Below are 12,884 nucleotides of genomic sequence, written 5' to 3' on the forward strand. Positions count from 1 at the left end.
AATTTGCAACTACTATTTTGCAGAATTATTTCTTACCCAAAAGTAGTTACATAGAACTATTTTGCTTGTAACTAGTTCCTTCCGATCTCTGCTTCCCTGTCCTTTCTCTCATCACCAGATCTCTCTCAGCTTGCTGTGTGCAGATTGTGACGTTACTGGTTGAGAGTAAATCTGGACTGTTGCAAATGGTTGAGCTACTGTGGCCTAGTGGTTAGAGCGTTTTATTAGCCTATCTTTGTAAAGTTAGGTTTGAAATTCTTCCTTGCTTGTGAAACTCACTGGAAAAGCTCGGGCGAGATCTGCTTTCTCGGCGTGATTGTTTCTCGGACGGGATGTGTGTTAAATGGGTACTCTGAGTGATGAGAGAAAAAGAGCCATAAAAGGCAGGAATTTATCGAACTGGAAGAAAAATAAGACCTCCGGTTTTACCTGCCGATTCAAGAATTTTATTGATCGCTTCATTACGTCCCCTTTCCAGATAAATCTCCTCTTATAAATAATGTACATAAAAAGACCAAAAAAACACCCCACAACACCCTACATACACGCCATAGATATAAACAAGAATAAGTTAATAATAAATAAGACAACAGAATAAAAAGATTTGAGAACAGTTATTAAAATATATATATAGTCTGAGGTCGAGGGTCTAGTAGGACCAGTCCATGATCAATCCTCCTCCCCACGATGCCCATCATCATCAGATGTCTGGGTGTATTAAAGTGCTTATACTGTAGCTGAAAACTCAAGAAGGAGGGGGGAATTTAAGAAGAATCTAGGGTTTTTTCTTCCCTCTTTTCCCTCCTGCCCCATAGAACGGTGACCTAGTCAGCATGAAAACTGGCTTTGGCATTTATTTATTTAAACAATTTTTTTACCCCGCCTTTCACCTCGAAAGGAGCTGAGGTGTGAATGCAAACAGCCCCTAAACCGTTCTGCATCTCCCTTTGGGGAGTGGGTAGGTGAGGTGGTGGGGAGGAAGGTTCCTCCAGTGATGGGGCAACAAGAAGAACCGGGTCAGGCGGCCGGGCCCCAAAAAGCACCGTTTCCCACGGTGGCTGGCGGCCCTCGGGAAGCCCAAGAGGTCACCCAACGGGGCCCCCCGTGGGCTCCCACGGAGGCTCTTCAGGCACAGTGGCACCGGGTCACGATCATGTCCTCAAAGAGTTGGGTGACCACCCGCCCTTCGCTGCCGTAGTGCATCAGGACCATGGGCTCGTAGGCGGCCGGGACGCAGCAGGGGGCTGGGGTCTCCCCGGAGAGGCTGTGGAGCCGGGCCTTGATCTGGGCGTGCAGGCTGGCCGGCTTGTAGTTATGCGGGCAGGAGCCGTCGCAGAACTTCATGGAGTAGCTCCGGGGGGCCACCACCCAGTCGGACCAGCCGATGGCCTCGAAGGAGACCCTCAGCGAGCGCAGGCAGCATTTCCCATCCTCCGTGGCACACTCCTCCTCCTCCTCCAGCTGCCTGGCTTTCCTCGCTCGGCCGTGGCGCTCCCGGGCCTCCACCTCCAGCACCAGAGTCTCCCGCCCTGGATTCAGCCATGGGGCCGGGGCAGGAGACGGGACCTCCAGCCCCAGGTGGAGCCGTGATTCGGGGCTGGCCAGCCACTCTTCCACAGCGGCCTTGAGGTTGAGGGCTGGGGGGACCCCTCGAGAGGCCTGGGGCACCTTGGGGGTGGCTGCTGGGTCCCCCTCATCTGCCAGTCGGTGGACCTTCAGGGGCCCATCAGGCCTGCTCTGGTTAGACTGGGGGGTGCCCCAAAGGGGAGGGAGGGAGGCTTGAAGAATCCTCAGCTCCGCCCGGAGGACCTGGAGGTGCCGATGGAGGTCGGCCGTTCTGGAAACCTCCAGGCGGTAGAGATGCCGGAGGGGGCCGCTTTCGGAAGAAGAGGCTTCGCCGATGGGCTCCACTGCAGGAAAAAGGAGAGGAACGTCAAATCAACCTCTGTCTCACTCCCGGGACCCCAGTGCCACGGCTCGCCCCACGTCGGCCACCACCAAGAGGTCCACACTCTCAAAGAGACTCGGAGGGCCAGCTCTGGTTCTCCAAGTTTCCCCCTGGCCTACCGCGTCCAACTGTGGCGGAATCGCAGAGGGGTGCCCTGAGGGTCATCTAGTCCAACCCCAGTTGATAAATCCTTGCTCACAAAAAGTAGAGGCGGAAAATGAGGGGGAGATGGAGAACGGGCCAAATCTTGCGGCCCCTTGGAGGCTAGGGGGATGGTTTTAGTTCAGGCTAAACCTTAACATGGATAGTTCAGGGGTGGAGCCAGAGGTTGGGAGTTCAAAGCCCCTCCTTGACAAAGGCTAGACTGAGGGTCCCTTCCAGCTCTTCACTTCTAAGAGGATGATGATTTCCCCTCACCCTCATTCCTTTCCATTCTGAACATGCTCAGACAGAACTAACGCAACAATGCCTTTGGAAATTAGTAACTCCAGTTATGAATTGCATTCTTCATCATCCACCAACACAGCTTCTGTGCTGCTTTCCCAGACAAAGTTTTTTATCACGGCATTCCCCTGCTCTGCTCACTGAATTTTATTCACTGGGTCTTTTGTCAATACTGACTGGGTCTTTTCTCCTTTATTGTTCTACCACTTTGGGGTTTCCCCCTTTACCAAATAAAATGTGTTGAGGGGGAGAATGAAGGTCCACTTAGCCTGAGGATCCCTCGGCCATTTCTCACCCTGCTGTTTTTTTAAATTATTATTTGTTTATTGCAATGCTTGGTTTTCATGTTGCTTGCCCCTCTTGATTGAATACATTTGGGTTCCAGCTATTTGCAAAGTCACTGAGGTCGGGGGTGGGGGGGTTCTGTGCATGGAGATTCCTAACGAGTGAGATAAAAATTACTTAACAGCTCAACCGTCCTAGAGGGAGCTGGAATGGCCGTTTAAATGAAGCCTTGTGGCTGGCGCTGGGCCTGTCAGGAGAAGGCAAAACCCCACTGGAAAAGACCGTGGTGCTGAGAGAAGCAAAAGGTAGCCAGAAAAGAGGAAGAGGAAATAGGAAATGGACGGACTCTTTCAAGAAATCCACAAGATTGAGTTTTGCAGGATCTGAGCAGGGCGGTTTGGGATAGGACTTTTTGGAGATCAATAATGCACAGGGTCACTATAAATGAGGGAATGTGACGGCACGTAATGATAATAATGTACCGACGCTGCACAGACAGGCCAGGCTGAGGGCTCCATGCTAAGCCATGCTGGGCTTGACCGTTTGCACCAAAACTTACACATCTTTGTTAGAGAGTTTCCGTGCATTTCCCCTGAATGTCAGCAAAGAATTCTGCGCCCGTCCCTAAGCTATAGATCACAGCTTTCCTTAGGATGGAGCCATGGCCATTAAAATGTGGAGAGGCACTCTGGAACTGTGGTGAGCGTGCCAGACTACCAGACACAGGCAGATCTGGGCTCAAATCCCCCCTTGGCCACGGAAGATCATTGTCAGGTGAAAAGGACAGCTTGAACCTCAAAAATCCCAGAAAGAGAGCAAGTTAAAAGTGGGGCAAACCAATATAATTTTGACGGGCAGTGAAGCTCGGACTTAGCACCAGGGACGTAAGAATTTTATCTGTAGCCAAATATTCCACCACAAACAGGGAACCTGAACTAAAGCATCTTCCCAGACCAACAGGTCTGAATGCTGTTCATCAAAAGCTGGCTAATTCATCGTTTCCTCCTTAATGGACTTTCTTTAGTAAGCGGGGGGGGGGGGGGGGGAAAGAGACTCAAGGGGGAAGAACAGAAGTTTAGCAATGGGGGTATAAGGTTGTTTTGGGCCCACCTGATTAAAAATTCCCCCTGGAAGCATCCTCCCTTTCCAACCAGACCTTAAGGGAAATGTGTATTTCCTGCTCTTACAACATTTTCCTTCTAGATAGGTGGTTCCTTCAAAGCTCCATGCCCAAGGAATCAGGGCTGGCAAAGGAAGCATACACTCGCCTCCCCATGACCAGTCACCAGAAAAAAAAGTCAGTGAATGATTCAGAAAAGACTGCCTAAGGAGAAACAGAACGTCAGACCCTGGATGCCTCTCCATTCTGCCGAAGGGAACTAACTCCCTCCCTTCTTGGCTAGACAGGGTGGCCCAGCCGGTTTTGCAACCCGAGGCCCTGATCCATGCCTGCTCCTTGGGAGGTGGCTTCTCAGGAACCCGACCTGCATCCTCCGGCAGTGAGCTTAGCTTGCCATCGGCTCCCGCCTTCTGGAGCTGCTGTCCGACAAGAGACAGACAGTAGCTCACCATGTAGTGCTGGCTGCTAAGAGACTTAGTTCTTGGGAGCATCTCCCATCTGGGCCAGGAGAGGATCCAGAGAGGCATAGCTGCCGATCAGAGTTAAGAATATGGTTCTTAGACAGAAAAAGGTCCGAATCAGAACCCTGAACTAGACTGCGGTGTCCGAGGAGCTGCTTAAAAAGAAAAGTCCCGCCAACCCAACGCCCGAGACTCGGACCGCTCCGTGCACATTGCCAGGGACACCACTTACGTTTCAGCGGCAGGCGATGGACACTTGTGGCCGGAAGCCGCTGAGTCTGGTTTGCCCGGAGCTGAGCCACTGTCTCCCGGTACAGTCTCTGCATTTCTCGTACGGCGGCCGGGCCCGGCGTCTGTTGGACGGTCGGCGGCTTCTCAAGGCCCAGCCTGGCCAGGATGTCCTGCTTCACCCTCTCCAGCTGAGCCGAATCCTGACCTTCCAGGGGTCTCGGGTCCACTGCAGAGAGGACAAGGAAGAGCAGCAGCAGCAGCAGTGGCAACCGTGGGCCCCGGGCGCTCAGGCGCAAGGCAGCCGGTGTGGTGCTCAAGGGGCGCATGGCGTGCCAGGCAGAGCGAAAGAGGGGGGGCCTTCTGCGGAGGGCTTTCCTCGTGGGCTGCGTGGAACCAGGGCGGGTGGGCGGGGGCTCCGGTTGCTCCTTGCCTGAGCCACCGAATGAATGAAACTAGCCAGGGAGGCCACGGTTTATATACTGGCACCTCCCTCTTGCATCACTCAAAGAAATAAACACACTCTGAGAGAGAGAGAGAGAGAGAGAGGGAGGGAGGGAGGGAGAGAAGGGGAAATAAAATGCACCTCAGGCTGATGTTTAGAGCGCCCAGGCTGGCCGAGGGTCAGAGACGCAACGTGCCACCCACCCACCCTTCTGGCTGTGCCCCATTTAAATCTGTGTTCAGGACAGAGCGGTCTGCCAAACCACACTTCTCCATGAGAACAAAGTCCACCAGGAGCCCTTGCTGGGATGGGTCCCCAGTTTGGAAGCTGTTCTCGCATCCCTCTGGTACATAGCCCTCTGGAAGCTGGACTCGATGGGACACAGCAGGAGTCTTCTGAAATTGCCCAGCTAGCTCAGTGAAGCCTCCAGCTCAGAGGCAGTCTACCCTTGGAAGTAAGAGATCAGGGGCAAAAAAAAAAACAACAACAAGAAGAAAAAACCAAAAAAAGTTAGGCTACCTCCATGGGACATTTGTCAGCTTCCCCAGAGACCTTCTGTTGTGCCGTGGGAAGCCACATGATCTGGAGCAGGGGTGGATCCATGCCTCTCACTTGGTCTTGGACACAGGCAGGCTCTTAGTAGATTGCAAGCTAAAAACGAGCCAACCCTGTGATGCAGCAGCAAAATGGGTGAACGCGATCTGTGGCAGCATCCACCGAACCAGGGAAGCCACGTCCTTCATGGCCTATCAGGAAAGGCTGCTCACTCTCTTGTCTAAAGTGTCAGGCTGGTTTTTGTCATGAAAATGAGGCACGCTGACAACGCCACTTCCCACCTTAAAAGGAATCAGAGGTTTTTTTTTTCAGAGATAAAAGTCATCAACCGGGCATTATAAATGTTTCTTTCAAACATTCCCAATATAATTTGAGATTCCTGACTCAAATAAGGCGAGGAATTTGCTCTCAGCCCGTCCAGAGCAGAGGTAAGGGCCCAGGGGAGGGAACGAGATGGGCTTTGTTTTCCGCGGACAAGAATCTTTGAATCACGGACCCGATGGTGACGAGGGACGGACGGGAATCTAAGCAGCAGCAACTTGTGAATCAAAGGGGCGATTTTACGGGAGATTGCGTGGTTTCTATGTTTAGGAAAACCTCATTCCACACAATCCTGACTTGTTTTATGGCGGTGATAGGCTTATAAATCCTGCAGAGACGGCCAGGAGGTGGCCAAATATATTTCAGAAGGAACATTTCCAAACCCCCTCCAATTTGTGCAGATTCATGAACTGATCCAGATTGAAACTGACGCAGAGTTTTGAAACATTCAGAACGCCGGGTTTTTCCGAAAATCTTGATGACATTCCACAGGGGTTTTTTCTCCCTGCCCGAAAACCCTCATGACATTCTGGCACCGGGTGGATGCCATACCTCAGGCCAAGCGAGAAGAAGAAAATATATAACACGCTGTTTGAATTAGCAAACGCAGATAATTTAAGATCGGAGCAAGAGCTGTGAAGATTTGGAAACAGCTAAGGAGCAAAATATAAGTCCCTTCTGGTTTCCCCTGGGGATGGCCGACCTCCAGGCATCTGAGAGTGGCCCACAGTCCACGGCGACCCCTTGGAGGGCTACTCCTGGACCCCTCCCCAAATTGGTTTTCTTTTTTAAAGGCCCTTTGTAGGGGGAATAAACCCTCATGCCCTCTAGTGGCCAGAAGTGTTTTTCTTGCAATGTTTTAGGGATGGGGGTGGGCAGGGGGTTGGCCCCCTCAAAGGCCCACATGGCTTTTCATACTCTCTAAAAGGGACTTTTTGAGATTTTGTTTTTAATGTAGGACATAGGGGAAGGCTGGGGGCCATGTGGTGGGCAGTTCCAAAGGTCAAATCCCACTACGGGCGATGGGGTATTTTCCACCTGCCCCGTCTGTCACCTCTAGGGTCAGGCCATCTGTGACACTCTCCACTGGGATCCCGCTGGACACTCTTTGAGTAGGAAGGAAGGAACAAGCTCCCTCAAAGTTTTGCACGCTTCCACATGCACGTGGAACACGTGGTCAACCCTCAAAGCCAACCAAAGGCACCAAAAGGTCATGAAACCGGATTCCCCCTTTATGTTGTAAAAGGAGCCCAAGGGGAGAAAGAATCCTTTTCCCGTTTTGCTCCTTCTCCAAAGCCTGCCTCTTGGGACGCCCTTCGGGTCTCAGAGCACTGCCACGCGTGGCACAGACAGCAGGGCCCGGATTTCTCCATAGCGCCACGTGCAACTGGGGCGAGCGGGCGCCGGCAGGAGGACTCCTGGCAGCCAAGGAAAACCCGTCTTTACGGTTCGGCCACTTTCCCCTCCTGCTTTTGAGCAAGGGGTGACTCACGGGCTGGCAGGTTTGCAACAGACGGACAGAAACCTCAGATGGGGGTGGGGACCCAGCAGCTCCCAAGCCCAGGAGATCGATCTTCACAGAAGGGTGTCAGCCTCAGAAACTCACCGGTGAACAGTTTGCACAAATCCCTCCACCACGGATAGGGTAGATTATGGGTCTCCCTCTCTTACAAGCCTTCCTAAAGGTCCTCTAGTCTGACCCCTGCCTGGGCAGGAAAGCTGTTGCTCAAGCATTTGCTCAATAACTAAGTCACGGCTAAGGCATTTTCTGTCTCCTAAGCCATTAAAGCCACACGGTCACCCAGGTTCCTCCACTCCCCTCTCTGTCCATGGGCTGGGCCGTCCCAAAACTTTTCGCTGCTTGAGTCGGAGGACGAGAGAACAAGCGACTGTGGGATTGCAGAAAAGAAAGCTTTTCACTGCACTGCAGGCAACTGGTTCCTTTTGTGGAATTCGTGTCTATTCTGCTTCGATTCAGTGCTCCAGTTTTTTTTTTTTTTTATTCCCCTTCTTGCCACAAACCTCCAGATCCGCTTCAATTCCTCAACGAAAGTCTGATTCCCAAGGAATTAGGTCACTTTCAGTGTGTTTACATCTTCCAAAAGGGCAGCGGAACCCGGCAATAAAATGATGTCGAACACACACACACACAAAAGGTGTCCACTTCACACGGAACATAGCAGACACTCTTTGAGATTTCACAGAAGGGAAATTTTTTGGTTTGGATTCAGCGAACAGATAAACTCCGGCGCGGGTAAAAGAGAAACAAGATACGTACTTGGAATTCCTCAACGGAGCATCATCTGGTGCAGAAGGTCAAAGATATGGCTGTGACCCAACTCTGAGCTCATCTCCAGCTTGGGCCTCTGTGGGTTGGCAAATGTGTGCCCCCCCCAGAGGGTAGACTATGCTGAGAACAGGAGGATCGCACAACGAGCTTGGCAGGCCATGGATTCTCCTTGGTGGCCTGACTCAGTCACATCTGGGGGTGATTTCACTGCAGGTAGGCGAGGGGCCTCAGGAAGCCCCTTGGCCCGGCCTTTTATGCCACTGTTTAGCCTTGCTGGCATGTGCTTTAGGGACCTGGGCTCCGTCCCTGAGGGGGGCCAGCTAAGAAGAGAAGGAAAGGGGACGCTGGAGCAGCAGCAGAGTGCTTCAAATCGACAGTCTTGAATGAAGGCTTGGGAGATCTGAGTTCAAATCCTTCCTTTGGCTCACCTTGGGTAGCTCACCTAGCCGGAAACCAAAACTGCCCGAGACCAAAAGATAACTTGACGGCACATAAACAGATCAAACAAACGGGCGGTGCTGAAGGCTGACACTGGCCATTCTCTCAAGCAGCCACTAAAAAAGTCCCCTTATTCCTTCCCCGGAGGGGCCACCAAACGGCTCGGTTCGGCTTGCTGGATCAGGGCGCCACCTGGTGGCCTCCGGGCGCAACACCCACCTTCCACGAGGGCTCGATCCTTTTTCCCTTCGCAAGCTGCGCCACTTCCCCTCATTCCCGGCCCAACACAGACTGTGGCTGTGGATGATGGGTGCTGTGGTCCAGCCACAGCTGGAGGGGCGCAGCTTTCCCCAACACCAGAGTTTTAAGCAACTGTTTTGCGTATGCATGGGGCCGTGGGGGTGGGGGGGTTTAAAATTTCCAGCAGCCGGAAGGAGGTTTCTTAGGCGCTCCCGGGAGACAACCAGAATCAGAGGAGAAAACCCTGGAAAGCAGTTAAAAAAAAAATAAAGATCCGCTCCTTTTGTGAAACATATACAAGGCAAGCAGAATCGTCTTTTTCGGTGGCCCCTTGCGTTCGAGGATGCTCGTGCTTTGCAGACTTGGAAGGAGGCAGGAAAGGACTTCTCTCCCCTCCGCCCCACCTTGGAGGCCCATCTTTCCCTTTTAAACGGCCTCCCACACCTCCGGCGGAGTTGCTTCCCCAGACGGGTGAAGACCTGAACTCAAGACCTTCCAAGGATTTGAAGGCGGCGCTCCTGTCTCCCCTCCGTCTGCTTCTCTCAAGGTTCGCCTTGCCCAGTTCTTTCTGCCTTTGCTTCTTAGAGGGCTTGGTTTCCAGCTCCCCTCCCCCCCCCCGCCCCCCCCCCAATCATCCTCACTGCCCTCCTCTGAACTGGCTCAAGTTTCACAGCATCCTTGGGATGGCCAGAACTGGACCCAGGACTCTGGGTGAGACCTCACCAGTCCCGAATAGAGGGGGACCATTATAGGATTTGGAGACTCCCTTTCACCCATGATAAAATCATATTCGCCTTTTTTGCTGCCTCATGGCCCTTTCGGCTCCTGTTCAGTTTGGGATCTATGACCAATCCCAAGATCCTTCTCTCTCGTAGCACGACTGAGACCAGTCTCCCCCATCTGGCAAGGGTGCATTTGGTCCCCCCCCCCATGTGTACGTCTTTGCACTTATCTCCTCCCCGCCGTTCTCTGCCCCCAGACTTGAGCCTATCCAGATCGTGTTGAATTACGTTCCTCTCTTCCAAGGTTATCAGCTTTTCCACCCAATGTTGTGTCATCCACAAAAATCCATCACCAGCACTATCACCATCATCATCCAGGTTCTAACCACTGCCTGCAAGCAGTCCAACCAGCACACTTTGGCTGCTGTAGTATCTTTGTGTGGCAACCACATAATCCTCCGTCCTTCTGTAGCAGAGTTTGTGAAATTTCACACGAACTCCGTGGCTTGGTAGAGGATTGTGCTCGAGAGTCGAGAGGATGATCTCGTTAATCAGGCCCTAATTATGCAGGAAGAGCCCGTGGGAGCCACTTTTATGATATTTAAAGGTGGATGAACTCAACACAAAGGAGGAAAAGGAGACAGGGAAACAAAAAAACCAGAAACATTTCATTTAGAACAGATTAAATAAAATTAGTTTAATGCAACTTTTTTAAAAAAAAGTTTAGGCAAGTGCTTGCTACTCGAAAGAGAGAGAAGACATGGAGAAACAGCTGTCCCCTAAAATTAATTGGTTCGCAAAAACTGAAAAAATCATAGAATTAAATTTCCTAGCTAGCAACATTAAGGAAGAGGGAACGGACAACAACACACAATGGCCTGCAGCGATCATGGAAGGAAATTCCTGAGGCGATGGGAGCACAGTTGAAATGAAGCACAGTAGGACCCCCATATCTGTGGGGAATGAATTCCAAGCCGGCCCCTGTGGATACTAAAAAAATGTGGCTTATAGCTCTCCATAGCAGTCTCTGGCTCCCTCTAGTGGCCAGCCCTGGTATTTTTATCTTTAGCAAAGTAGATTTCCAGAATTTTCCTTTACATATTTTCAGACTGTGGATAAATGAATCAGCAGATACCGATTCTGCAGATACAGGGGTCCTACTGTATTGCACTCCTGGGGAGAGGACTATCTCCTGTCAGGTACCCCTTCGCCTATTAGCTCCCATCAAGGCACTAGCAAATCCAGAGAAGTTTGTTGTGCTCAGTGATTTCTCTCTCTCTCTCTCTCTCTCTCTCACACACACACACACACACACACACACACACACTGTTATAAAGAACAGTGGCCGAATCCTGCTGCTCCCATTCAGGGACTCTTGCTCCCCGTGGCCAAGACAAGTCACCCCAGCAATTTTGAGAAACCCATAGAGGAGGTGGAGATGTCTCCTGAACTGGTAAGAACGGGAAGTCCCGAAAGGTGGAGAGGTTTCCCCCCATGTCTGTTTTTATAATCAGTGTTACACAGTTCTGGTTTTATTTACCCCATGTGGATGCTAAAAACCGCGGATAACAGCAAACCATACAGTATTTTAATAGCACACCCTACACACAGCCTAGTCTCTGGCCCCCTCTAATGGCCAGCTCTGGTAGCTTCATCTTTAGAAATATAGATTTCTAGGGGTTTCCTTTAATATTTTTCTGACCAATGGATAAGTGAATCAGCGGATACTGATCCCATGGATACCGGGGCCGTGCAATCATAACAATCTTTGAACTGCAGAGCTGGAAGGGACCCCATGCATGGATCATCGAGTCCAGACCCCCCTGTGAAGGAGGCCCAGTGAGGGGAATTGAACTCCCAACCACTACCTTCCCAGCCGAAAGCCTAAACATTTAAAAACAAGGTGAAATCAAGTAACAAGCTGGACGTCCTCAGATGCTCCTAGCTGGAGACTCGTTCAAAATTAAGACTGTTTTTAAAAAACCGAGGGCCTATGCCCGTTAGATAGGCTGACGTCTTTCAGAACGAAAATTGGGGGGGGGGGGGGCTTCCCAGTTCACAGCCACTTAATTATGATGGGTTTAAAAATAAAACAAAATAAGCCCTTGGAAATTGGGCTGGCCTTCATAGGGACCCCAACGACTCACCTTCCCCCCAAAAAAGACCTTTATGCGCCACGGGCTGTGGCTACCTTTTATCCCTCCCCTCGCCAGCACGCGCACGCACACACACACACACACACACACACACACACACACACACACAAGAAAATCCATTTAACAAAGGGTCATTAAATAAAATAAATTACTAACCAGAAAGAGGAAAAGTTTGGCAACCTACGTTTGGAATCGGGATGGTCGCACGGGGCCGGGGGCTGAGTTACTGGCCCCGACACTTACTGGGAGATGATTTTCCCCCCCCCCCCAGTTAAGACCTGCTCAAGCGGGCCACATCCCACGGTCTTCTCCGCCCGGCTTCCGCTGGGTTTTGCAAGCTGAGAACCACCCCGTGGCTGCTCTCACTGAGAGTCACTAAACATGGGACCGGTCCTCGTTAGAAACAGAATTTGATTCCGAACCCAGAGTGACGTTGATGACGAGAAAGACCAGCCAAGCGCTAAAAGGGATTCGAAGACCATCGGGATCCTCTTCCCCTACCCCTTACTTTAAAGGAAAGGTATCTGGGATGAAGTCAATAGCACAGCCGAGGCCACGCCACGCAGTCCCACGGCAGGAACGGCTTCCACGCAGTCCCAGCCCAAAGAAGCGGCCGGCAGCCCTAAAATCTGGGCATTAAGAGTGAAATCTCCACACGGGCTAGCTAGTAAAATTAAAACAGAACAAAAATGACATTTTAAAAAAATCTCAACAACGGAACGTTACACCCGAATCTCAACCTGTCCCCAAAGTGCGGTGTACATTTCTGCAGTTGTGCTAGGGATGTGTTTGTGTGTGGGGTGTTCCTCTCCCCCCTGAGCACCGAGAGCGTCAAAAAGGGGGGGGGGGACCTGGGAGATTACCCCACTGAAAAGCAAGGGGGTGGCCACCTTGAGCCCAGGATTCGCAACTCTGGTGCAAAAGGATGAGGAGTCCGGATGGGTCTTCGCTCCTACCTCTCAGCAAAGTTTCCAGAGGATGCCCCCCACCCCTGCCCCCCCAAATACAGCTGGATCACTGAAACGTCTCACAGGTGAGACCCCAAGATAGGAAGAGGGGACTCGGGAGACCTCCGAGCAGGGTCTACCTTTTTGAGGCACTGGGAAAGGAGGGGGGGGCTAATGGACTTGGGGGGAAAGAAGGACCCCAACAGCTCCTAAAGCAAGAGGCAGCTTTTGGGGGGGGGGAACGCTCCAGAAAATGTCTGCAAAAAAGAGCAGGAGCTGCTGCA

The 12,884-nt window shown here is 51.7% G+C and overlaps 1 protein-coding gene across 1 annotated transcript; it reads right to left on the bottom strand.

Annotated features, from left to right (window-relative positions):
- Window positions 1–423: 423 nt before the first annotated feature.
- GDF15 (growth differentiation factor 15) lies at window positions 424–9,369 on the bottom strand. Its single transcript, XM_078379017.1, has 3 exons — window positions 7,414–9,369; window positions 4,491–5,767; window positions 424–1,910 (listed from the first exon to the last, which is right to left on the bottom strand). Exons 2-3 carry the CDS (start codon window positions 4,813–4,815, stop codon window positions 1,126–1,128), a joined length of 1,110 nt encoding a protein of 369 aa, XP_078235143.1. The 5' UTR covers window positions 4,816–5,767; window positions 7,414–9,369; the 3' UTR covers window positions 424–1,125.
- Window positions 9,370–12,884: the final 3,515 nt, after the last annotated feature.

The sequence above is a fragment of the Pogona vitticeps genome, chromosome 7 (genome assembly GCF_051106095.1).
Source record: "Pogona vitticeps strain Pit_001003342236 chromosome 7, PviZW2.1, whole genome shotgun sequence".
NCBI classification, from domain to species: domain Eukaryota; kingdom Metazoa; phylum Chordata; class Lepidosauria; order Squamata; family Agamidae; genus Pogona; species Pogona vitticeps.